The 26,528-nt window shown below is 52.3% G+C and overlaps 2 protein-coding genes across 8 annotated transcripts in view; both read right to left on the bottom strand.

Moving 5' to 3' along the window:
* Positions 1-419: 419 nt before the first annotated feature.
* On the bottom strand, positions 420-6,455 carry CASTOR1 (cytosolic arginine sensor for mTORC1 subunit 1). Of its 7 annotated transcripts, none has more exons than XM_086682088.1 (9): positions 4,764-6,455; positions 4,056-4,126; positions 2,687-2,874; positions 2,468-2,600; positions 2,084-2,210; positions 1,549-1,662; positions 1,293-1,375; positions 1,089-1,183; positions 420-958 (listed from the first exon to the last, which is right to left on the bottom strand). In XM_086682088.1, exons 1-9 carry the CDS (start codon positions 4,874-4,876, stop codon positions 890-892), a joined length of 993 nt encoding a protein of 330 aa, XP_086538214.1. In that variant the 5' UTR covers positions 4,877-6,455; the 3' UTR covers positions 420-889. The 7 variants fall into 7 exon arrangements, with proteins under 7 accessions (XP_086538214.1, XP_025789206.1, XP_086538217.1 ...); XM_025933421.2 differs by having other exon boundaries at positions 2,084-2,207; positions 4,764-6,454; XM_086682091.1 differs by having other exon boundaries at positions 4,056-4,154; positions 4,764-4,874.
* Positions 6,456-7,334: 879 nt separating this feature from the next.
* Positions 7,335-26,528, bottom strand: part of TBC1D10A (TBC1 domain family member 10A) — a 31,042-nt gene continuing 11,848 nt past the window's right edge. The window contains exons 2-9 of the mRNA XM_025933305.2: positions 18,624-18,723; positions 14,501-14,608; positions 10,921-11,027; positions 10,128-10,242; positions 9,983-10,048; positions 9,103-9,292; positions 8,842-8,996; positions 7,335-8,242 (exon numbers count right to left, since the gene is read on the bottom strand). Coding sequence (XP_025789090.2) covers positions 7,736-8,242; positions 8,842-8,996; positions 9,103-9,292; positions 9,983-10,048; positions 10,128-10,242; positions 10,921-11,027; positions 14,501-14,608; positions 18,624-18,723 — 1,348 coding nt within the window. The 3' untranslated portion in view covers positions 7,335-7,735. The remainder of the gene's footprint in view (positions 8,243-8,841; positions 8,997-9,102; positions 9,293-9,982; positions 10,049-10,127; positions 10,243-10,920; positions 11,028-14,500; positions 14,609-18,623; positions 18,724-26,528) is intronic.

Raw genomic sequence — 26,528 nt, 5'->3', positions numbered from 1 at the left:
ACACTCTGTGAGTTCGAGCCCCATGTCGGACTCTGTGCTGACAGCTCAGAGCCTGGAGCCTGCTTCAGACTCTGTGTCTCCCCCTCTCTCTGCCCCTCCCCTGCTCATGCTCTGTCTCAAAAATAAATAAAAACATTAAGGAAGGAAGGAAGGAAGGAAGGAAGGAAGGAAGGAAGGAAGGAAGGAAGGAAGAGGCTGGGCTTCAGAGGCAGGTAGCCTTGGATGGGAATCAGGTGACCTTGGCTAAGTCACATCACCTCTCAAGGCTTCGGTTCTCCCCGAGGCGAGAACTGAGTCAGGTGAGCCCAGCCAGAGCCAGCTACACAGGGATGACCAGGACCTCAGGCAGAGGGGCTGGAAGGAGCAGCAGAGTAGCCATGGCTGAGCTCAAACAACCCCCATGGACCACAGCCCAACCCTTTGTAACTATAAGCCTTTATTAATAAGTCAATAAAAAAGGGAGAAAGATGTAAAAATACTTTTCTTGGAGGCCCCGGGAGGGGCAGGCACTGTCAGAACTCACCTGGCCAGGGAAGGTGACCCAGCCAGAAGCAGAATGGAGACCAGGGCCCTGTCCAAGGGAGCAGCTGGCTCAGGGCACTGAGAGGGGGGATGTCTTGGGCCTCAGGCAGGGAATGTGCAAACACTGAGGCCGAGCAGGGAGTGAAGGGTGAGGGCTTCCTGGAGGAAGCCCGGAGCACCGTGTTCCCCTGCGTGGGCAGACACACGTGTCCACGTGAGAGCCGGTGCCTGCACGCAGCTTACATACAGAGAGCAGAAGGAGGGGTCCCCCAGCAGGAATGGGGGTGGGGAGGACTCATCCCAGAGCTTGAGGAAATAGCTTAGAGAAGTCTCTGGAAGCCTGGGGTGAGGGGACAGCATGGAGGCCTCAGGAGCCCTGGCCGTCCTGCCGTCGTTGGAGGACCTCAATGGCGCTGCCGATGCCATCCTCAGGCACCTGCGGGCAGGTGGACGGAGAGAGGGGTCAGGGCCATGCTGACTTCCTGGCCCAGATGGACTACATCCTGTACCCTCACCACTCTCTTGGGCCTCAGTGTCTTTCCAGGAGCCCAACCCATGGTGCTTACCAGGGCATGGTCAAAGTTGAAGGTGCTGATGTAGTAGGCAGAGATGTCGGCTGCAGCCAGGGGGCCTGCGATCTGAGCCACGATTCCACACTCATCTGAGGGTTATGGGGGGGGGGGGGGGGGGAGGGGGGTGCATGTGGATCATCCTGGTTTCCCCCCCCCAGATTCCCCCCAAGTCCCCAGCCCACCAGGAGCAGCCTTTACCAAAGCCCAGGGGCTGTCCACCGATGCGCACCATCCTCCACAGCTCCCCCGAGGAGCTGGTCAGCAGGAGGTCACTGGGGAACCTGGAGAGGCAGGCAGGCAGTGGGCAGGGCACCCACCTGTCCCCTCCCTGCCCCAATGTGAGCCCCTGGGAGCAGGTTGACCTGGTGACCTCAGAGTCTGATGCTCCACCTCCTCCTCCCTCCCTAGGACTGGCTTAGGATCTATGGTCCACTAGGGGTCAGGAGTCACATACTTTTTCTGCGTCTCAGCATCCATGACGATGGAGATGTAGCCCTCGATGAGGGAGAAGGCAAAGAATGTAATAGAGCTGGGTCCAGGACCACCAGAGGCTGCCTCCTTGGGGGCACTGGGAAGGGACAGAAGGCTCAAGTGCTCTTCAGGGCACCCGGCCCACTGCATCTCCTCCTATCTCTGGGCCACTCTCCTCCTCTGTCCAAGGGCCCTGATCTCCTGATGGTGTCAGGTGGAGGTGGGGGAGGACAATAAATCTCGCCTGTTCCAAAGACACTGGACCCCAGGGCTGGCAGAGGACCAGACCAAGGCATGGCTCGGGGTTGTCTGTTCACAATACAGGAAAGGGTTGCAGCTGTGGCATCGAGATCTTCCCTGAACATCAGTGAGGGGCACACGGGTATCACAGGCTGCCAGGAACCCAAGACATAGAACAGGGCACAGAGCTGCAGAACTGAGGGACAAGCGGAAGGTAGTGGAACACAGGATAGGGAACAATGGTGTGAAAAGAGAAACAAAGTGCAAACAAGGCCCACCTGTATGAGTAGAAGAGAACATCGATGAGGGTGGTAGCAATGGCTGGCAGTGTCTCAGGGTCCAGCGTAAGGACACAGAAGCGGTTCTGTGGGCTCTGGATGGGATGCACAGTGGGGCTGGGTCCTGCTAGGAGGGACCAGGCAGCAGCCGGTGTTAAGGAGACTGTGGGTTGGGGTGCCCCCTGGTGGCCAGATAGGGCCATCTGGGTGGGGTGTAGGGTCATGCTCTACAGGAACCCACCTCTTTCCTCCACATTTCCCTGTCTTGTGAGGCAGTCAGTATCAGCTGGTATCCCCATGCCCGCAGACCAATCCTCACAAGGGAAGGGTCCCAGTGGGAAAAGGAGGCCCTGCCTAGGTCTGGGTGTCAGAGGGTAACCTCACCATGCTGAGAACGGGGAAAGCCATTGCTGGAATCATCCCTGGCAACAGGCACAGGCTCCCCGCCCACTTCTCGGTAAATGTTGAACTCCTGGGATAGTGTGTGGATCACCACAGACAGGTCCTGTTCCCGCACCTGGACCACAGGGAGATGATATATCACATGAGCCCCCAGGCACCCAAACCCACCCTGCCCTGCACTGGAGCTTGCAGAAAACTCACCAGGATGAAGTCCGTCTGGTAAGTAGACAGCATCAGCACAGACACATGGTGCTCGGCCAGTGGTGCAATGACTGAGCGCGCGATTTTGGTGACCCCAGCAGCCTGCACTGCTGCACCACTGTGGGATGACACGTTCAGCACCAGCCATGTGGCCTCAGCCACTTGAAGGAACTCAGATGGGGGTAGTTCTGTGAGCAGGAAGTATACACCATGTCAGGACCTACTGGGCTGTCCCCTGCCGCTCAGTTTCCCTGTCTATGCCTTGGCAGGGGTGGAGAGGGGGGAGGTGGGGCGTGCTCTACCAAGGTAGGAGCAGGTCTGGAGACTGGGGCTGTCTCCCTCTCCTAAGTTCTGCTCCTGAGAATTGTATGTATGTAAGGACTGAGAAGTTCTTCAGGTGCTGGCCTGCCAGGGATGCAAACTTTCCAGTTAAGACTGGAACTCCAGATTTAGACAGACCTGGGTTTAAACACCAGCTTCACCATTTACTTGCTGTTGACCTGGGGCAAATGATTTAACTTCTCTGAATCTCAGTTTCCTCATCTGTAAAATGGGATGACAGCATTATATATCATGATGGCATTCTTTGGGTGAACAGAGGTTTTATACCACCTGGCACCACCAGGGGGCGCCAGCAGATCAGGTTGGCAGAGAGATGCGCTTCTCCCTTAGCAGACCCAGACTTTCCCGCATTACAAACAGGGAAACTAAGGCCTGGAAGGGTCCAGCGGATGGGCCAAGCCACAGTTTCATGGCCTGAGACTCCAGACCTGTGAGGACGGGTCAGGCTGGCAGGAGTAGGAGCCAGATATCAGCTCCAGAGACCAGGGAGGGAGGAACCAGGCTGGCGTCCAGTCCGGAGTAGAAGCTGGGGCCAAGGTGTCTGCTAATCTCCCAACCGCAGCCAGGAGGCCCCCAGGACCCTGCCCTGGACTGGCTGCCTGCTCCTGCATTCCTTTCCCAGCCCTCAGACTCCTGGAGTTCCCAGACCAGTCAGGGAGGGGATGATCCGCACCAGGGAGATAAGTCTAGCGTGAAATAATGGCCAGGGGGATATAAATGCCTCAGGAACACCCCCATTCTTGCTCTGAACTGTAACTGAAGCCCTGCTACTGGCCTGAGGCTGCCAAGTGCCTTTCAAACCCCTGTCTATAAAGTTCTCATGGGATTCTATTAGGCAAGAACCATAACTATACCCATTTTACATAAGAGGAAACAAACAGCTCAGAGAGAGGAAGTGACTTGCTCAAGGGCACACAGCCAGTGAGTGGTGGAGTCAAATTCGCATCCAGATCTTGGGACTCTGGATTCCGGCATCTAGTGAGAATCCCACAAAGAGGGGAGCACAACATCCTTCCCCAGCCCCCACCTTTGAAGCCCTCCTCGTCCACCATGAGCGTGTAATCCTCGGGGGTCTCCGTCAGGCTGAAGAACTTGCACCTGGATGGGGGTGGGGGGCATCTTCAGCCTGGGTTGAGCGGAGGGGGCGAGCAGACTTCACTTCAAGCGCCTGGAAAGACCCCTGCTTGCCCCCTCAAGCCCCAATTTTCTTCCCGGGCCAGGGGAGTGTGGGCCTCATCACCGGAATCACAAACTGTTTTTCGCCTCCCGACCTCCGCAGAAGCTCCGGACCCTCCATTCCGGAAGGGGAGGCTCACCCACGGCGACACCCCCGGGGGCGTCGGACTTTGGGCCCCCTAGATCGGTCCCTCTGACCCGATGGGAGGCATCTGGAAAAAGCTCCCCATAGTCGCCAGGAAGGAACTGCGTCCATTTGACACCACTCGGAGTTAAGCATTGCCCATCCCGGGTTGTTTGCGCCTTAACTAGCTCTGGGAGGGGGCCTCACGGGGCCGGATAGGCGGCGGTCCCAGGGAGGTAGGCCCAAGCCGGATGGAGGCCGGGACGGGGGGGGGGGGGGGGGGGTGGAAGGGGTGCGGGGAGGGCGGGGGGTAGAGAGGAGAAGGGCCCTCCCCGCCCGCTCCCGCTTGCCCCGCGGCTATGTTAATCTCCCGACCCCGTCCCGGAACAACAGCGAAGCCCACCCCCATCTATGCCTCCGAACCCGGGCGCGCACCGGCTGCGTCGGGGTAGGAAGAGTAGCTTGATGAGCGGGTGGGTGTAGAGCCAGAGACCTGGGCGGGCGAGGCTCAGCACCCGCACCCGGTGCTCTAGGATGTGCAGCTCCATCACGGTCCGCGCGGACCCGACCGGGTCGCCAACCAGACCCAGACCGCCGCGGGGGGCGGGGCGGTGGGGGCGGTGCCGGGGGCTTAAAGGAGCCGCTCTGCAGCCGCTTCCACGCCGCCCGCTAAGCCGTGGATCTTCCTAGCCCCATGCAGTGTCCACCTCCCTGACGGCCACGCCCTCAGGAATGAGCGGCCTATCTGGAGTGGCCACGCCTCCTTTTTGAGGCCAGAGCCTCTTCCCTCGTGTTCCAGCCCGCCGAGCTCCGCCCCCGATGACTCCGCCCCTTCAGCGTTGGCTGGAGATTTTAGGCTGATCCCGCCCCATTGAGTCCTCCAGGCCCCGCCTATGCCGCGCCCCCTCAGCCGGCTTTTCCGCAGGCCTCCTGCCTTGCTGGGGTCGGGAGCATGGGGGAGGTGTGGAATAGGTTTTTGTCCTTCGGGTCCCCATATGGGTCTTATGATTGATATCCTTGAGGCTCCGAAGGGCCGTGAGGCGAACCAGGGCTCAGCTGGGACCAGAGTGTCGCCTCCAAAACTCTGGAGTATGGAGGGGTATGCTGTAAAGCCCTGGTGACCCTGTGATTCTCTCCCAACGAAGTGTCCTGCTGCCTTTCTCCCTCTTCCTCTTGCGGAGGAAGAATGCACTTACTCACGGGGGTCATAGAGATAGGGAGGGCCCCAGCCACTTATGTCTGAGCAACATACTGTAGGGTAGGGTAATGAAGGTGGCCAGGCTTATTTATGGCTTGAGACCCCTCACGACTAAGCGCTTGGGCCAGGGATGCCCCAGGCTCAGACTTCAGTAGACACTCCCATGCATCTGGGGCTCATGGGTACTCAGATCTCAGACTTGAGCCCTGTTGAGACCTCCCAAAGAGTGAGCCATTAGCAGAACCCAGTTGGCCTGAGCACATGTAAACTTGCTTCATGCCCAGAGAGGCCCTCAGCACTGGCAGATGCCCCAGATCTGAGGCTTGTTAGGACCAACTTGGGCTCATTTCAACATTAGAATGTGTTCGGCTCAGGCTGCCTCAGGTCTAAGAAGACTTCAAAGTCTAAGCAGGCATCAGCATACCTAGGCTGGCTCTGTAGCAAGACAGACAGAGCATGCTCTGGGGGACCTTTGTCTGGCCCAAGCATCCTTAGGCCTCAGAACTGAAGCTTTGAACCAAACAGGTTAAAGCAGGCCTCAGGCCTGACTGGGACCCAGCAGGCCTACACAAGCCTCCTGTCTGCTCAGAAGCCTCTACTGTAGGTGGATGGAAGCTGGGCAGCACCCTCCCTCCCTGGGCTCTCTGGCTCAGGGGGCTCCTGTGGAACACTGCAGCTGCCACATCCTGGCCTGTTCCCTGGAAAGCCAGGGGGAAGGGAGTCCTCAAAACCCCTCATGACAGGTACAGATGGGGTGGGAAACCACAGGGGTGAGGGGTGGGAGGCAGGAAGTGGTAGCCTGCCCTGATAGACTCAGAGGCGCTTGACCTCCCTAGGCCTCAGTATCCCCAGCTGTACCAGGACAAGATGTTCCAGGCCCAGGCCCTGTGATGCCTGAAAGCTCTTAGGGAGGCTCTATTCCTCCCTCTCCCACCCCCTCCCACAATGGCCCAGCCCAGCCCAGCCCAGCTTGATAGCCTGCCAGGAATAGACGCTATTGTTTGACTGGAAAAGCTGCTTCCTCAGCAGAAGGGAGGGCCTTTCCCAGGGACACCCTGTCCTTACCCTCACAGTCATCAGGTTGTGACCATAGTGCCTGCCTGGGCCCTCAATGGCATTGCCAGGTCACCAGGCACGCTGCTCAGGAGAGGTAACTGAGGGACTCTAGGCGCAAATCAATCAGCTTCATCTTTCCCACTCAGCTCCCCTGTTTGCTCATCTGTAAAATGGGGATAATAATAGAGCCTACCTGATCAGCAGGTGATATAACCAGCCCAGCCTGGCACATGCTGAGCACCAGGAAATGACAGGCAGCCTTTTATCAAAGACCCAAACTTCTCCCCTCACCCCTCTACCTAAAGTGGAGGTCTGGACTTAGCATGTAACGGCATTCATGGTCCCCCACCCCTGGCTCCAGCACTCAACCTAAATGAACACTCAGACCCTTACTGGGATCTGAAGTGGTATCCAGGTCAGGCCTTGGTGGAGGAAGGCCCTGAAAAGACCTTCTTAAGGAGCCCCTCCCCGTCAGAGGTGGGTAGATATCAAGGCCTGGGAAGCAGGCCCCTGCTCTGCTCCAGCACTGGGCTCTAGCTCCGGTGACCCTCATCTATGGCAGCTGGTGGACATGGGGAAGAGTGGATAGGGTGAGAGAAAGTGGGGGCCAGCAACAGGACTGGCCCTGGACTTGGCATCCTTATGGCAAAATCATTTCTAGAGAGGCCCTGGTGCTGGGCTGGGGCAAGGATGGGGGGCTCTATAGGGCACAGAGGAGATACTGAGCACAGAGGTAGCTCTCCTTCCCAGTCCCTAGTTGCACAGCAACTCTCTACACAAGCCTGTTTATTTCTGTACAAAATCATTTTTCTATTTTACACAAAGAGCACCCCACCCTTTACCCCACCCTCTCTCCTCACAACAGCACCCTAGCCCTGGGGAGCATCCCCCCAGGAGGAGGGGGCTGAGTGAGGCACCACCCATGGGTCCTCACTTCTGCCTGTCCCAGCTGGGCTGGCCCAAGCTCCACTCTGGAGAAAATAAATAAGGAGGCTCAGGCAGAATCTGTGCTGGGCCAGCCAGACTCTCTGCCACCCAGTGGCCAGGCAGCTGGGCCCTCAGTGCGTGGGCTGGCCCTCGAATGTCAGTTCATGAACCGTGTAGGTATGTCAGGTATGTGGAGACCCCACGCCACAGGCCTGAGCTGCCAGGGTTACAAGTAGGTGTCCTCACTCTCCTGGGACGTCAGGCTCTCCTGGGAATGGTGGTGGGCTGAATCCTGGGAGTGGTGGTGGGCTGAATCCTGGGGAGCTGAGTCCTGCGGGGCTGAGTCCTGGTGGGCTGGATCCTTTGGGGGTACATCCTGTGGGGGACATGCATCTCCTGCAGCAGCTGCCACCTTGGCTTGACTTGGGACTGGGGGCTTGTCCAGCTGCCCACTTGCCTTTGCCTGCTTCCACTGCTCCTTCTCCTTCTGGCTCTGTTTGGGTGGCTTGGGCTTGCCTTTGGAGCCAGGGAGGGGGGCATCCGGGGGCAGGCGGATGGATGGTGAGGGTTGCAGTGTGGGCCGGGGGCCTGGCTCCGCCTCCAGGATGGCCTTGGCACCATGCAGCCTGGGCGGGGAGCAGCACTGCAGCTCACCCCGGGTCTCTTGCCAGCGCCGCAGCTGAATGAGGTGCTCACGTTCAATCTGGCGCTCTGTCACTGGCAACTCTACCACCTGTGTGGATGGTGACAGGCAGATAAGACCAGGAAGAAACTTCCCCTCTGTCTCCCAGCCTGGTGTCTGTTCTCCCTCAGTGTCCTCCAGTCTTGGTCACTAATGGTTGACCTTAGGAATAATGGGGGTCTGGTTCCTGTGGTGATCACAAGTCCCAGAGCTGAGTGCCAGGTGAGCCAGGCACTTGAGGCCCATTGCCTCTATGGAGAAAGCTGCCCACAACTCATGAGTCCACTTGCCCAACTATACGTCACCAAAGTATAGCCCCTGAGAGACAAAATTGCACAAAAGAAAGAAAAAAGGGAAAATAAAGCCAAGGCCATGGATGTGGTACCAGGGAAAAAGAGAGGTGATGAGTTGCAGCTTCTTTCATTCCAAAGTGGTTCAGAACTTGGGAGGCCCTGCAAACCTAGGCCTCTCTGTGACCCTGTCTTCTCATTGAGACAGGAGGATAAGGTCTACCCATACTATCCTAAGCTGCTGAGCACCAGGCCTGACACCAGTGACTCACCTTCAAGGGCAGAGCTACAAGGCCCCTTCCAAAGGACCCCCATGTCTCCTGCTCCCACCCAGGGGTAAGGGAAGGGTGTGGGTCATACCTCCTGGACCAGGAAGGCCTCCTGCATGATTTTGGGGCTAAGGCTCCGCAGCTGCTCGATAGTCTCATACTGGCCCTGGCAGGCTTTGAGCTTGTCAGGGGAGCCCAATGCATGTTTCAGCAGCACCAGTCCCACACGGAAGATGATCTTGACTCCTGCATGAGGGGGTGGTAAGGGGGCCTGTAAGGAATTTCTCTGGAAATAGAGGCCCCCTTGGGCTGGGTTAGAAGCAGGGGTGCTCCCCTGAGCCCAACCCAGTACCTTCGCAAAAGAACATATCCCAGACGCGCAACACAGAGCTCCAGGGCAGGGTGCGGGCAAAGGCACACATGAACCACTCTGTCATGTACAGCAGTGGGTCGATCTTCTGCCTGCTGAGGTGCTTGTGGGCCACGGGTGACACCTTCTGCAGCAGTGAGAAGAGGATCTCCCCATCCAGTTGGATCGCCTCCTGGGGACACAGCAAGGCCATGGGACCAGGAATGTAGGCTCACAGCAGGCAGGACAGAGACTACGCCCTGGCTCCCAGTACCAGGCAGGCATTCATTCATCTCTCAGGCAGCTACTGCCTGTAGGCAGCCAACCTTGTGTTGGGTGTTGGGATACAATGAAGAGCAAACAAGACATAGCTGGTCCCCCTCATGGAGCATGTAGTAAAAAGGGGCAGACAGATGAATTACAGGAGCAAAGAGACTAGCAGCAGGGCATAGGGGGTGGCTAAGTGCCCAGAATATGGCAGGACCAGGAATGCTGGATTAGCATGTGCCAGAGATCCCACCTGTCAGGGTCACAGAAAGCTCCCTAAGGGCTGAAAACTGAAGGAAAGCAGGGGTTATTAAAAGAAGGAAGGGGGTAGAGATTTAAGCCTATGCCAAGGCTGAGGCAGGGAAGAACTTGGTGCACTGGTGGAACTGAGATCCTGACAACAGCCAGACGGCTTGAAGCAGGGATGGATGGCAGGGTGGAACCAATGAGTCTGGAGCCTAGAAGACCTGATCGTGTCAGGCCTTGGGTCTTCAGCCTGAAAGCAACAGAAGTCTGGGAAGGTTTTAAGCTGGGGCAAGAGTGGCTGCGGAGAGAAAGGCCTGGAGAGGCTACAAACAGCAGGTCCCAGGCCAGGTCTCCAACCACAAACACTCACCAGTTTCTCACTGTAGTAGCCAGGCAGGTACTTCTCACAGATCTGCACCAGGCACCAGAAGGCTTGCTGGGGGCAAGAGAGACATGAGGTCTTGCTGCTGGGTATTTCCTGCCCACCTACTCACCCGCCCAGGGCCTGGTGGTACCTCAGCAGGCATGTGCATGAGCAGAACAGCAGCAATGGGCGCCTGGGCCTGGCAGTATCCCTCCTCAGGTCGGTATAGGGTGTAGGCCTTCAGCACACGGAATAGGTCCTGCTGGCTGTGGAAGGGCCAAGTGGGGCAGGGAAGATAGGTGTGACTCTGCCATCCGCTGTCCTTACCTATGCCCTACCAGACCAGACCTGTCTTAGAATTTGCTCTTCTCTGGTGACCTGACTGTGGTCAGCAAGGGGTCAGTCTCCCACTGTAGCACACAGACTCTCACAAGACCAGAGGAGGGAGGCAGGAGGGCACCCCCTCCCCCAGTTTGAAAGGTGAGGGCAGAGGCTCAAAGAGAAAGCAGAGGCAGAGCCAGGCAGGATACCAGATACAAGGTAAGGGTGTGTCAGGGCTGGAAGTCTGGGGCTCTTACTCAGCAGTTGTGTCCCCTTGGCCAAGTCAGCTTTGTCCTAGGTGTCTGTCTTGGTCCCTTGGCCTGGCCTGCCTATCCTTCCCTTCCTACATACTCTCTGTGCACTCAATTATCTCTAACACTCTTTCTTACCACCGAAACTTATTTCTAGAAGAGGACCAGGCAAGCTCTAGCACTCTGGGGAGTAAATGAAAGTTGCCCCAGAGGTAAGAGGAGAAGCTAAGAAGACCCATCAGATTCAAACCAAAGGGAAACTCTAACAGTGGAGTTTGGGGCTGCCAGCTTCTGGAACTCATTTTACCCCCTCTGCACTCTGAGGGACAGGGCTCAGAGCCACCTCCAGTGTGCAAGGCCCAGCCTACTCACCCATGGCCTCCCCGGGACACAAACATCTCATGGAAAGGGAACTGCCGGTGCAGGTCACGCTCAATCACATCTAGCCACTTGGGGTCCCCAGGGGACATGTCCAGCTCCTAGAAACAAGGTCAAGAGCATGTATTAGGAGTTAGGAATAGCTGCTGGAATATACAATTGTCCTGGGTACTGGAGGAGCCCCCTGCCAGGAGTAATGCCCACCCAATCCTATCATGAACTGGGCCCTCCTGAAGACAAGTCAGGAAGCTCAGGTAAGGAAGCCTGGGCAGAGGCAAAAAGGCAAGGAAACTCTGAGGGGTGATCCAGGAAGACCCATGTGGTCAAGTGTCTGTCATAGCTGTGGCTAGAAATAACCCCTAGACACTTTATTCAGGACTTACTCAAATACCTTATGTCACATCCTTAAGATGGAAGGCTACTATCAAAGCAATAGCTACCACCTGTTGCCACTGCTCTGAGCCACTCATGGGCGTCACTGACTCTTTTCCTTAATCCCAAAAGTCCTACCATTATACTGTTCACAGATAAGGAAACTGAAGGTGAAAGAAAAGTCACTTGCCCAAATCCTCATGGTTAGAAAAATGGTAGAGCTGGGCCTGGAAGCCAGGTTGACTCACAGCCGTTGATCCCAACTCCTCTGCTCTCTGTCTCCCTGTGCAAGTGGTGTCACCTATTCAGGTAAGGGTGTTTGTGTGTGGGTGTGGGTGTGAGAAAGAGACAGTGAGAGAGGGAAAGAGAGGGAGAGATCTGCATAGAGTGTTATGTGGAAGGATATGACATTTGTCAAACCATTAAACTCAGCCATCTCTGGGTGCTGGGGTTTCAACTAAGTTTTACTGTTTTCTTTGAACTTCTGTGAACATTTTGTCATGAGTTTTAAAAAACAAAGTATTACACAAACAAAAATCATTTCCTCATCATTTGAAATGTCCTATATTGTGATTTGCTTGTTAGTTACATGGATATGTATTATTTGTCAAAACTCACTGAACTGCACACTTAAGATCTGTGCATTTTACCCTCTGTAAATTCATGACCCAACTTTAAAAAAAGAAAGAATATATCAATAAAAAGGAAACCCAGAGGGCTGAGCAGGGAAACAGATTAAGTACATGTTGCCTGCGGGGCTCGTGCAGCATTAGGGAAGGCCCCTGGGATGAGGGCCAGGTTCTCAGCAAACACACCAGTGCACACAGACCCAGGCCTTGGCCTTGACTGGCAGGTGTCTTCATACAAGCTCCTTTCTCTCTTGTGCCCTTTCAGTGGGGGTGTCCCAATATTAAGCTAAAACCCTAGGGTGCCAGGTAACTTGACATGAGAGAGTGAGTCTGAGAGAAAAAACTGATGGAATGTTCAAGGCTGGAAGGTGGAAGGAAGGGCGAGGTGCCTCCACAGAGGGCCCTTGAGCAGGCACAGAGTGAAAAAGTGGGTATACAACCTCTAGAGTCCCACATATTCTAAAGATGGGGGTCTGTGCATGTCCTATGAACTTCCCAAGTCAAGCCCAGGGCTGGATACTGTCTGAACACAATGCAGGATTGCTTTTGTCAGAAAGTGGAGGAGGATCCTACAAATTCTCCCGAGGGCTCTGGTAAGGTAGGGACCCGAGACTCCAAAAAGTCAGTTCCTAGGATGTACTTGCCTGACACCTCAGCAGCCCAAAGCACTTGACCACACATGGGTGGGTGAGAAAGAAAAAGGTATAGCTGAAGGACCTATGGGGAGAAAGCGCTCTGGGAATCAAAGGCAGGTGTGAGCCGCTGGCAACTCATGCCACTATTGCGCCTCCAAGAGAGCCTGAAGGCACTGGCACCATCATGAGGTGAAGCCAGAGAAGAAAACCGGGTAAGGAAAGGACTTGCCTGCCCAATGAAGGAGGAAGAAGAGCAAGTGTGGGAGAAGACAGAACCACAAGAGGCTGCAGAACCTTCTCTGACAGCTGAGGTTGGGGTCAACTACCTGGATCTTCAGGGGAACACAGGAATAGATGCTGTTATGTGCTGCCACCAATAGCCTGTCACTGTACCCTTGCCTTTGGCTATCTTGTCCACAGCAGCCAGAGGGAGCTTCTCAACCTTGCTTACTTCCTCCATGTCATCCACAGGCAAAGTCCTTCTAGGTGTGCTCGAAAACTACTGTTCCAGCCCCCAGGACTGCCTTGGGGACCCACTACTCAGCTTCAGAGTATCTAGAAGGCCTTTCTGGGAAAAATCTACCTTTTCCCACAAGCAACCCTCAAGACTCCACAGAGGTGGCTGATTCCTCTCCAGATACACTATTCCCCACACACAAAATGCACACACATGCTCCATACTCTGCTATTCACACAACACGTGCTCACATTTGCTAACTATGGAACCAGGAGTCTGGCCAGGCCAACTAAGCTCTTGGCTCCTATGCCTGTGCTCTGGCAGCCAGAGGTAACCTTGGGGTGAGGTTCCCACCACTGAGTTTTTCCCTCCATCCAGGATGCAGCCTCCTGAAATGTAAGGGATGGGAGGAAGACACTGGGAGGTAGGCTTTGGAGTCAAGAGGCTGCTCTAGTAGGACCTGGTATTGATGTTTGGTAGGACAGTCCAATCTGATTCAGAGCTGCCCTCAGCCAGACACTCCACCAAATCCCCCAGCTCCAGGGCCAAGTACTATTAGTAAAAGGCTCTCACCCTCTTCAGGTCAACAGCAGAAACTCTAGGCTCCCCTGCCCCACCTACTCTTCTTAGGGAACAGGTTTGGCAAAACAGGAGTGTTTGCTGAAGCATGAAGTATGTCAACAAAAAGCTGGTAGCTGGCAGCTCTTTCTCACTGCCTGTCACCAGTCCCAAGAGGTTGGAAGAAACCCTGATGCCTACGGCCAGGTCTAGGAGGTAAGCAGGGGCAACCCCAGGGGAGCCAACTCCTGGAGAAGCTGCCCCGCCCAGGTGGGCCCTAAGAAGCCCATGAAAGAAGGGGTGTTCTTACTCTGGCAGTGATGGGGTAGGGAGCAGCAGGTGGGGAGGGGAAGGCATGCCTGCAGAGGACACCCTCTCTGGCCACTGACTGGTTTCTAACCCTTAAGGATACTGGTTTGGCTATGCCACCCCTAAGGCTGACAACTAGCAGCACAGGTGAACTGTGTCTGGCCAGCTTGGATGAGGCAGGAGAAAAGAGTTGAGGATGGGAGGCTAAGATTACTGAAGGTCCTGTGGTCCTGAGGGCAGGCCTCCAAAAGCCCAGAGCACAGAGCCCAAGGAAGTCAGGGAAGTGGTCTGAGTATCCCCTCCTGACAACCAAGAGCTGGGAGATGGCCTGCTAACCCCAAGAAAACAAAACTGGGTGGTTGACAAAATAAAGAGCTGGAATAGAGGATGCAAAATCTGTCCATCCCACTGAAGCCTGCACAGTTGGAGCTTCAGATGGACAGAGCCCCCAGGAGTCACAGGTTGAATAGGCCTGGCCAATGGGGCATTTTATGGGTGATCCTATTGATCAGCTCATATTGCTGAGGTCCAAGTGAGTACATGGAGGACTGCTGCCATGGGTAGGGCATCAAGAGACATGGAAGGGAGGGTAGGGTGAAGGAAGGGCCACTCACGTCAAACTTTCCAGGGTTCTGCTGTAGCTTCACCTTGCCTCCTGACAAGTACTGCCAAGCACGGCCCCGCAGAGAAGGTGGGATGCCCTTCTGGCACCGCAGACGGATCTGAAAGTCAAAAGGACTGTGCTTATACATCCACCCAGGCAGCTCCTCCAGAGGCTGTGTGCCAGTCCAGCTCCTCTATTGGTGTTTGGCGAGCTTTTAGTTAGCACACTGGGCAAGCCGTAAAGTGGAGAAAATAGGACTCCCCTCCTGCTGCTACAATGCACAGCCTAGGATGCTGGTGGGGGCAGTGGGGGTGGTGACAAGTAATGACTGTAATTAGATATGCTGCCACCAGGTGATGGCAGTCTCTATGTCCCCTGGTCCAGTGATAAAACAGGTTATTTCTAAGATCTACCACATAATTCTGAATCCCCATGACCATTTTCTGGACCAAAAATGGAACGATTCAAGTTGGAGGAGCCCCATGGGATATCACTAGGGAGGAATCTACATGGTGTGGGGCACAGCTGCAGCTCAGGAAAGGGTAGCTTATAAGATGACCCAGACTGTGCCCAGAGACATGGCCTGGGCACTTTCACAGGGGTGTTTGTTTAAGTAGCTGTGTGGCCACCTAGAGTGGAAAGTCAGCAGAACTCAAGGGAGATGGGAACTGAGCAGAATGGCTCCATACTTGTTTTAGTCATGAATCCTCTCTCTTCTGCGCTCCTTGACCCTGAGCTCCCATAATTACCAGCCCAGCCCAAGTCAGAGGCAGCTTTCCTGGCTGTGAATCCTGATTCCAACCCTTGCTACAATGGCATGGGTCTTTCCTACTCATAGGAAAAGTCCCATAGACTGGGAGAGGTGAGGGAGAAAGTATCTGGGATAACTCATGACCCAGAGCTATGCTCAATTCTTATGCTTGCTGTCTTTAAAAGAAAAAGACTTCTGTGTCAAAATCCAGTTTGAAAAATCATCTTTTACGAATGGGAAAACTGAAGACAGAGTGGGAAAATATTAAGGTCACACCATAAGGAACCCACTACTTCCTATACCACACAGGCTAGGGGGATCCAGCCCCATGAGCTTTCCACTTCACTGGCCTCACAGGACTAGTTGGGAGATGAGCTCCACCTGGACTTTGGGACAGAATGAGACTGAGGGCAGCTGCCCTGATCATCCTCTTTGACCTCAAGGCCAAGGAGGGTCAAGGATGATAAGACCAAAAGCAGAGGTACCAATCCTATAGAATGGAGGTGGGGGTACTGACCAATGACACTCCCCTCAACCCCTGCACTAAGCAGCCTGGCCTGGGACGGAGATGGGAGCTCAGGGCACTGGGAAGAGCAACTGGATATGAGTTTGAATCCAGCACTGGATTCAACCAATCAAGTCTCATCAATAGTTAAAAACAGAATGGTAATACCCAGGATTCTATTAGAAGGTTGGGAAAATGCCTAGAATGGGGCTTGACACACAGTCTGTGTTTAATAAATGCCTTCCTTTCCACCCCTCCATCCCAGGAAGATGCCTGACACAGAAACCCCAGGGGCTCCTGCTCACACCTAACTTTCCCTTACCTGGAAACCCCCTCAAACAGTCCCGTTGGAATCTCTCAGAGGAGCACAGAAGGCCTAGCCTTCCTGATGATGAGCACAAACAAAAGAAAACTTTCCAAGGGTCAGAGAGTATCAAGAACCAGGAAGGAGACAGGCAGACAGGCAGGAGGCAGTGGGGGAAGAGAGCAGAGTAGCTGGTCATGAGAGCTAAGCTGGAGCTTCTGGGACTGCTTGCAAAGGGGGGCAAGGAAGGGAGTGGAAGGGAACTGCCCCAGACTCTGGGAATAACAGTTTCCTGCTGTGTGGGACGAGAGTCTCCTTAAGGAGTCCACTTGGTCTGAGAAGGTTTTGGCAAAGGGATATAGTATGGCCTAGAGCCACAGGTCCTTTGGGCTCTCCCCAGGGCCAAGCTTAGCTGACCTAAGCCAGCCCCCACATCATCATAGCCCCCTGTCATAGTTGGCCTGCCACAGGGGAGCCCAGGAATACCTTCAGTTCATTAAGGCTCTCAAAAAGGCCCTGCCCTCATTCAGGCCAGAGCTGGGGAGGTGGGGATGGAGAACCAGGAGTATAGCCATCTTTTCCCACTCTGGCCTCTGGAATCCTCCTCAGCACAGAGGTGTTAGAGATGGCAATTTCTACCTGCCAGCCTTAGAGAGGAGGCAATGGTGGGGATCAGAAAAGAAAAAGCAAGAGAAAATGCTCAGCAAACAGAAAGCACAAGGGTTATTATTCTCTGACGACAGCTGAGTGAGGCCACACCCTGCCTGCTGAACTCTGGGAGAGCTAGGCCACAGTTTGAGCAGAGCCCTACAGGGGAAGACAGCATTCCAGCCACAGTCTTGCCTCCCTACAGGGCCTGGACCCCCTCCTGGGGATTCAGATTCTAAGTCCAGGAGAGGTGTTGGGTCTGGACCCACTTCCTGAAGCAGGTATTATCCTTCCTGTGCCATGACTTCCTGACCAAGGGGAGAGCCCAAGCCTGTGCAGCCAGACAGGAAGAGATCCTAGGGCCAGTGTGACCACAGCTGAGGTGGCAGAAGCAGAGAGCAGTGAGCTAGGGCTTCTGGGTAGGATAGGGTATAGCCTCTTGTGGTGGCCCCTGCTGGACAAGGGGAGCTCTTGGCTTCCTAACCACAGTGCCAGGGAAGCAAAGGGGAAGAGGAAGTGGTACTGCCTGCTCTGCTGAAAGGATCTCCCCAAGGCTCCCTTCTGGAATCCCCCATTTGCAAGGGATACTGGGGCAAGAAGGATCCACCATCCCTGCTAGTCACTAATCACGAGATTGGAGAGGGATCTGAAGCTCAGGGTAAGAGCCTGAGGGGTAAGGAGGGAGGAAAATAGACTCCAGAGTCATGCATGACACAGTTGAGAAGAGCTGTCTTTAAAAAAAAAATTTTTTTAAGAGAAATGTTAATAAGCAAAAAATGAATGCTCCAAAGCCTACATAGAACAGCAAGAAAGAGCCTGGGCTAGGTGTGCCTCTTCTCCATAGGCACAAGGCTTTGCAGTCACCAACTGATGGGAGCCTCCCAACATGACTGTCATTTCCATTCAACCAGGGAAACTGAGGGTGAAGTGGCTCACACAAAGTTGCACAGCTAGCCACAGGCATGAAGAGGGGAAGGTAGTGGGGCTGGGCCCAAGCCCATATATGACTTTCAGGCCTGAGATTTCTGCTTGACCCTGCAGCCAGCTATGCCAGCCTAGACCAGACCAGCATGTCAGGTGATAAGAGCAGGACAGCAGGTTCACTCTGTGCAGTGGGAACTTATGCAGAGACACCCTGGCTATGAAGTTCTGGACAGGTCTCCACTAGGCCAAGGAGTAACTAGATCCTGCCCAGGTATCCAAGGGCACCAACACACACATTGTGCTAGGCTACGATGTTCCTATGGGGCAATAGAGCTAGTGTCTAAAGAAAGACCAATTAGAAGAGGGCCAGAGGGTATTTTCATTTTAATAAGACCATTAAACTGCGAGGTTACTTTTCTTTGGCCAGGAGGCAAGAGGGAACTCATCAAATTCATCTAGAGGGTGGTGATGAAGAATGAAGGTACTAAATGGAGATTGCCTGGGTGCAAATTTTGATTTTGTGTGTCATCCATAAAGTAGGGGTACTACTGCTACCAACCTCACTGAAGTGTTATAAGGACTACTCAAGTCAAGTGTCCAGCACACTGCAAATGTTCAACACATGTTAGCTATTATTAGTATTATAAAGTCCTCCCTGATAGGTAGTAAACGGCAGTAAGAACTTCTCCCAAAAGAGGGCTGGAGGAAAGCTACCTATAAGGGCTTTTGGCTAAAAGCGGCTTTGAAGTTTGACTCCAGGACAAAGTTCTAGGTGAGTCTGAAGCCATCTTGGAAGATCAAGTAAAGACTGGTCCCTGCCCTCCAGCCAGCTTCTGTTTCCTTTTCAGAGCTGGCAGACAGAGACACTTAAGGCTACTGGCAGTTGGAGAAGGCTACTGGCAGTTGGCTACTGCTCCTCTAAGCTGATACAGTTCCTCCTTCTTCCTTTTCTTCTCCAGGCTGCCAACTCCCAGCCCAAGGCCCAAGGCCAGGCCCCTCACCTTTTTGTGCTTCTTGGCCATCCATTTGTCCCAGTTGTTGAGCATGTCCAGCCACTTGGACTCCCTCTGCCTCAGCACCTCCAGGGGGACTTCCTCTAGCCTGTGGAGCAAAGGGTAGGACCTGTCAGAAGTGCCAAAGGAAGCAAAGGCCCTGGCTTAAGCCCCAGCCACCAGCCTTGTCAGGCCTTCATTCCTACCCATCTTCCATCCCTGCTGTTCCCTTCAGGGCTGCTAACTCTTGAACACGCTTACACAGACAAGAGGGAATGCTGCCTCCTCCCTAGAAGGCACAGGCCAGAGAGACACCAGGTTAAGTGCCCACTCCCCCAATGTGTCAAGGGGCCAGGGGTCACTGTGCCTCTCTGGGGACAGAGGTCTGAGTGTGTGCATCTGTGCACCAAAGCAAAGCATTCCTGTCCTGGGTCTGTCTAGATAAATAAGCCTCTTAGGGGGCCTGCATGCAAGGTGTAGAGCTGGATCAAAACAAAACAAAACAAAACAAAACAGTCAAACAAGTACATAAATAACATGCTCACCTCTTCATTCTAGCAAAACTAGTTATTCATAGTTTCCACAATTATGCCCTGGCCCTTTCCCACCTCTCAACCTTGCTCATGCCAGTGCCTTTGCTGGAAGGGACTCCAAGTTGTCTCTACCTATCAAAATCCTACACATGCTTCAAATCCTCATCAATATCACTTGTATTTGTACATCTACTAACTGAGCAGCTATCACAGCTGTGCTAGCATTGTTCTAGGTCCAGGGCTTCTGGGCAGGCTGTGAGGAAACACTCCTTTGACTAGAACATGGCCTTCACGGCATTGACATTCTACTGGACTCTGAATGCCCACTAGAGTCAGTGGCAGAAACACTGGGCATGGAGACCCACCCTAGGCAAGAAGATCAGCACCGGAGCAGCTGAGGCAGGTTGGGGCAGAATCCCTGGCTTAGCCAGAGGGTGCTTCAAGTGAGTAGGCTTCCTCTAAAAAGTGACTTCCTGAGAATTCCTGAGTTCAAATAACTGAGGGGCAAAGAGGAGGAGACTAGCATTTACAGAGTGATTATTCTACATATGCTTTCTTATTTAGACTACAGAGCAATATTGATAAGAAAAAAATGAAAAAATGTATGTGTACACCTCTGTACACACACATACATGCTCTCTTCTTTTTTTATTTTATTTTTTAAGTTTACTTATTTTGAGAGAGAGGGAGCATGATGGGGGAGGGGCAGAGAGCAGGAGAGACAGAATCCCAAGCAGGCTCCCCACCATCAGTACAGAGCCTGATGCGGGGCTTGAACTCACAAACACGGACATCATGACCTGAGCCAAGATCAAGAGTTGGACGCTTGACTGACTATGCCACCCAGGTGCCCTACATACATGCTGTCTTCTTCTTTTTTTTTTTTTTTTTTAAGTTTATTTATTTCTGACAGAGAGAGTGTGTGAGCGTGAGCGGGGGGGGGGGGGGGGGGGAGGGGGGGCAGAGAGAGGGAGACACAGAATCTGAAGCAGGCTCCAGGCTCTGAGCTGTTAGCACAGAGCCCGATGCGGGGCTCAAACTCATGAACCGTGAGATCATGACCTGGGCCGAAGTCAGAGGCTTAACCGACTGAACCACTCAGGTGTCCCAAGCTCTCTTCTTAAAATCATTTTTTAAGTGGTAGATTTTGACTTTCTTATTTTTAACATTTTTTTTCAATTAAAAAAAGTGCTTGATGTTATTTAGAGGTAAGATACCCAGGGAGGGTATCTTGCTCAGAGTCAAACAGCAAATCAGTGGAAAATCCCAGAATCCAAGTTAGATCCTAGCCAAGAGCCTGCACTCAGTCCTGCCTGACCTCCCAGAAAAGAGTGCAGGGTCAGAAGCACTCAGGCAGCTGGGAGGAGGCCCTTAGGAACAGGACATAATGGGGCTAGGGCTTGGCCCAGGCCTTGATTCTCTAACGGAAGGAAATGCGCTGCTGTGACTTTTACTGGTTGGAAGAGCAGAGGGAGGGGCCTTGGCAGAGCAGAGGCCTCCCAGACACAAAAGGGCAGGTCTTCTTTATGCACTTTATTCTGGGGAACTGCACAGGCCTGAGAGCAGCTTTGGAGCTGAAGAGCTGAGGAGGAAAGGCAGTCTAGGGCAAACTTAGCCCCCTCAACACACTGACAAAAGTCATTCTCCTCTTGAACTGCTGACTCTCTCCTCACCACCCAGAGGCAGAACCAGGGTGTGAGGACACTTCTTTCCTTTCCTTCCTCATGGGAGAAAACCAGAGACCACACCTTTAGATCAAATAAACTGACAGATGCATGTCTCCAGGCAACCCCTAAACACCCAGGAAACGGAAACCAAAGGCCCAGACACCACAGGGCATGCTGCCTCCCACCACCTACAAAGCACTAGCTTATACAAGTCAGGGGATGAGGCTTCTGGTTAGCTAAATGAAAGGGGATGCCCACACTGTGTTAACAGGAAGTTTTGGCAGTTGTGGATGTGGATAATATTTGATCCAACCCCTCCACTGAGCAGATGAGAAAACTGAGGCTCAAAGAGGGCAAGGCTTTTGCCTGAGGCTATGTTTCCAGTGAATTCCCATGTGATTAAATACATGCCCATTTGATACCTCAACCCTCCAGGTCTTTGTTGATAAGATCTGATTGCAGGGCCTCAGAGATACCCATTCTCCCAATTGCAGATACACAGGGGAACACACTCAAGTTCAGTGTTCCTTTAAATGATGTCAGATAACAGCTTTGGCAGTTTCAAAGCCCCAACATCAAACCTCAAACCGGAATTTCAATTGGTTACAAAACAAACGACCATATTTCCTGGATTCTACGACGCTACTGACTTTAAGCTATACCATTGATTTGGCAAGATCTTCTCAGAAACAAAAAACCCACCACTACTTGAAATGTACATGTCAACTGAAAGATCTGCTTTGACTTTTAAAACCTTAAACTGGGAAAACTTTGAGGAAATAGGGTCATTTGAGTAGCTTCTCCTCCAATAGTAGAGGAGTTTAAGCCACCTGGAGATGGTGAAAAGGAAGACCACTAGAGGTCTGGTTGTACCCAGAACTCACCACACCACATGCTCTCTAACTGCAGGTAGATTTCTCTCTATGCACAGGATGTGCTCCTGAAAAGTTGCAGGCTATCCTTTTTTTAAAACCAGAAAGTTCACATATCCTTTGGTCTAGTCAGTCAGGATCTTAAAAGGTATCTGATCAGACTGCTGTCTGGTATAGGAATCCCTTCTACAACAGGTAAGCTGCTTGCCCTCTTCAGACCTCAATTTCCCTACATGATTAGAATGATCTGCATTGTGAATTGATCCTCAAAGGAAGCCCAGAAAAGAGCCATGAGATGAAGATAGAGTCAGGTGTGTCCCTGCAAACGGCATGATGGTGTAGAGGCTATCTGAGGTGGTTTCCTCCTGACAGTGGAGGGAGAGCATGAGCCAGTTTCTAGTGACAAGGAAGTTGACCAAATGGCCAGTTTAAGGGATCAAACGGCCCACTGGGGATGTTTCAGGTCTCAGAGCTTCACTCTCCCTTCAGAAAACCCCTCTTTCTTTCAAGTGGCTTGAGGGACTCTCTGCAATCAAAAGAGCCTAATGAGGAACAGTCTCTAGCGGCCCAATCTATGCTGGAATTCTGCCAGGGATGGGTCTCATTATCACCAGGTGATGCCACCCTATTGTTGAAATTTCTAGTGCTAAAAATTTCCTCCCCCTGTAATGCCAAAACTTTCCTGGCACCATCTATCTATAATCTCAACACTCCTTTTAAGGCTACACACATCTCAGCCAGATCAGTCTCATACCAGGCACACACATACTTATCCCTTGTCACCGACCCATCCTTACCTAGAATGCCCCTTCTTCTCCCCTCTCCAAGTCACAGCAACCCTTTCAGGGCCCAATATAACAATACAAATCACAACTGCAACAATACCAGCAGCAATAGTAGTTACCATTTATACATCATTTTCTACTTACCGATTTCTTCCTAAAAGTGTTATATACATTTTTATCATGTACCTTTCATAATAACCCTACCATAATATCATTCTTTTAATTTTCCAGAAGTAGAATCCAAGACTTAGTAAAGTTAAGTGACTTACTTAAGGCCAAATAGCTGGAAGAGACAAAGCTGGGACTCAAATCCAGGCCTGCCTGACTCCATAGTCCATGCTCTTGACCCTTGTACTATAGCCCTCTGGTCCTATAGGTCAAGCCCTCAGCCTCCATCCACATGGCCTCCACACTTGCTCAGATCTCATTAACTGTCCTCCAATCTGAAGACTTTTATCTTGACTTAGAATACCATTTCTCACAAGTTTTAAAACTGAGACCCACAATAAGAAATACATTATATATTGAGATTTTATACACACACACACACAGCTGAAATACATTTTATGAAATAATTTACTTTTTTTAAGTTTATTTTTTTTATTTTGAGAGAGAGTGTGTGCATGTGCACACACATGTGGGAGAGGTGCAGAGAGAGTGAAAAAGAGAATCAATCCTAAGCAGTCTCTTTGCTCCCTCATTGGGCTTGGCACTCAATGTCATGAACCGTGAGATCAAGACCTGAGCCAAAAACAAGAGTTGGATGCTTAACTGACCGGGCCATCCAGGCATCCCATAATAATTTATTCTTACATGCACTCCAAAATTTTCAGTTTAGTTTTATATTATTCTATTTTCTTCCTTTTTTTTTTTTTTTTTCTTTTTTGAGAGAGAGAGAGAGGGCACAAGTGAGCAAGAGCAGAGTGAGAGAATCCCACAAGGGGCAGAGAGAGAGAGAAGTAGGGCTCACCTGAAGTGGGGCTTGTGTTCACCTGAAGTGGGGCTCGAGTTCACCCAATGTGGGGCTCAAGCTCCCGAACCGTGACGTGAGATCATGACTTGAGCCTAAGTCAGATGCTTAATGACTGAGCCACCCAGGTGATACCCCCCCTTTTTTTCTTTTAATGCTGTCCCAATCCCCTAAAATTAATTTCAGCAGTAATTCACTAATAAATCAAGACATGAAATTAACACTTCATTACACCTTGCTCATATTGCTTAGCACTGTCCCTCCTTAACTAGACTGGGTCTTGAACTTCTGTAACTCCCACCAAGCACCTCACAGGTATTCAACAGTGCCTGCCTGCTTTTCTCCATGACATCATTACTTTCATATGAATTGCCTTCAGGTCTACAAGCCACTGCTGCCTACAGCAATTTTATTTGTGCCCCTAATAGCTCAGTGAGGTGGAGCCCTCCTTAATTAATAGATGATTTACTATTTCCACTTGGTCCATGAGAGATTTGACCCAATCAGAGACGTTACATGACTTGGGCAACGTCACAAAGGTAATAAGTTAAGTGGCAGAACTAGGGCTTCCCCTCTGCCACAGTGACTCGTGTGCTGTTTTGGACTCCCCTGGGAAGACTATGAGGAAATCAGGCTATTCTCCAGATGCCACTGTGGGGATCTATCTCTAGTCCCCAAGCCCCTGAAGCCAGTCTATCCCCATCGTCAGTGTTCTGACTGTCCCAGTGAGCATCTTGCCCACTCCTAGTAATGCTCAGGGAAGCCAATATGCTGGATGGGCACAGGTTCCAAGCACAACCTCAGTTGGAGATGGCAAGCCTGGGCAATGTACTGTTTGCCAGCCACCCCTCCTGACGGAGAGAGGCACAGAGGAGACAAAAGTGGGCAGCCAGGGGGGTGACTGAGACCAGATTCTGTTGGGCTCTCAGGCTGAGCTAGGCTTAGTGGTGTTATGCCAGGCCATGGCCCAAGGCAGTAGTAACATTCTGCTGACCCTGTGCTCTGAAGGCTCCCAGTTACCTACTCTTTTCTCCAAACTCAGAACTGGAAGTTTCCAAGAACTCAGAGGAACAAGACCAGTTCCCAAGGCTATCAAGACCAAAGACTGGGGCTCTCTCCGCACTTGTGCCTTCTGCCCAAGCACACCTCAGCCCTTCTGGCTGGCAGTCAGCCAGGTATGGTGCCCATGCCCATGCCCCCTTTATCCGATGGTGGAAGATAAATCTTGGTCCCAAAGACCCAGTGCAACCTCCTCCTTCAAGCTTCACTCTTCAAAGAAGCCCAAATGAAGAGAAACACAGCCTAAGCAGAAAGCCCAAGGCCACAGATCACAGGATTGTTCCTCATCTTAAGCACTGGAGGCCAGCTAGGTTATGGAGCGAGTGAACAGAGTGGAGATCTTGAGGCCAATCAACTTCCAGCTCCTCCACCTGGGAAACCATGGACAAAATACTTGTCCTCCCTAAGTCTTGACTTCTTCATCTTTAAGTGGGACTATAATACACACCTCAGATTTTACAGGGCTGAAACAAGCCTGATGAGTGGACAGAAAATGGTAGCTATTAGGTGACTGATATTTGCAGCTAACCTAGCACTTTCATATCCCGCTTGTCATCTGACTGGTCCACATATACAGCCACATACACATGCAGCAGGGCAGGATTATGCCCATTTAACTATGAAGCAATTAAGGTCCAGAGAGATTAAGTAATTTACTCAATGACACAAAGACTGTAACTCCTGGCTTCTGATCCCAGCTCTATCATTTTATAGCTGCCTGAAACAGGGCAGGCTGCTCCACTCCAAGCAGGTTCCCCACCTGTAATATGGGGGCACTGCCACCTCCTTAGAGGGCAGCGGTAAAGATCACACGAGGCAGTAAGAGCTGATACATTTCCAGCATTGGCCACGTAGTAGCTCTGCCAAGTACTACATATGCACACAATTCCCCAAGGAAGTAGCTTTTATTGTCTCCATTTAATAGACAAGAAAACTAAAGCTCAGTATGGTTGAGTAATCTGCCCAAGGTTACACAGCTTGGAAGTGGAGGCTGCCACTTAAGCACTAAATTATCCAATAAATATAAAATGTCTCACCACCTGGCCTCAATACAATCTAAAGCCCTCAGTGCCTGTCACATTCTCTTTCCTCTTCTTTAGTACCAATAGAGAACCACTACCCTCTGTGCTGAGAACGGTAGAAGTGAGCAACAAGGAAGTGTGGAAAACTGGGAAGTAGATGTCCAGAAAGAGCATAGCCAATGACAGATCCAGTGACAAGGCGGAGGCGGGGGGGGGGGGGGGGGGGCTCCCTTCTCCCAGAGCTGGAAAAAGTGAGGATAAACAAAAGGCTGACCTACTTTGCACACTGGGTAACAACCTCTGGAGTTCATTAACCTAAGAGTTGGTAAGGACTGCAAGTATAAATAGCTTTTATGCCAGCTCCATAATAACTGATGATAAGAAACTGGAATGCAAGAGAGGGTGGGTTGGGAGGGTACAAATGGCTGACAGTCCAGGCTGGAAGGCCTGTGAAATCACCCAGGGGGTCTACTCCTCCTCAGAGAGCCAGCAAGGCCTATAGCCCAAAGGGTAAGTGATTTGCCGCCCAAGGCCATGCTGTGAGTCAGTGTGGAAAAGCAAGATGGTCTGCAGAAGCCTGGCACTCCCTCCTGCAGCCTGGCAGCCACTGGTTTAGGGGTAGGGCAATGTCCAGGCTCTCTGTCTGGGTGAGAGTCTGGCTTGCTTCACTCTCCCCAATTCCCAGTGCAAGCTAGTTCTGGGTCTGCTTCCCTTTCCCATAAGGAATTCCCTGGCTTTGCTCCTTCTAGCCCTGGGTCAGTGCACAATGGTAAACAGGTTCTCTCCACCCTTCACTGGCCTTGGGCCTCTGCCCAGCTCTCCACTCTGTTCAGCTCCACCCCTCTTGATGTCAGATGGAAGAAATTGTTCCTTTAGGCACCAACCTTGCTGGTTCCAAAAAGCAAGGAATCCCCACTTCCTCACCCAGCTAGGGAAAGGCACAGACCACAGCAGAAACCTCCAGGGCAGCTCTCCCTGACAACTGCAGAAAGGTATGGAGACTATT

The sequence above is a fragment of the Puma concolor genome, chromosome D3 (assembly GCF_028749965.1).
Source record: "Puma concolor isolate L17-30 chromosome D3, mPumCon1.1.hap2, whole genome shotgun sequence".
NCBI classification, from domain to species: Eukaryota; Metazoa; Chordata; class Mammalia; order Carnivora; family Felidae; genus Puma; species Puma concolor.
Note: the sequence above shows the minus strand (reverse complement) of the source record. Positions and strands in the feature narration are given on the sequence as shown.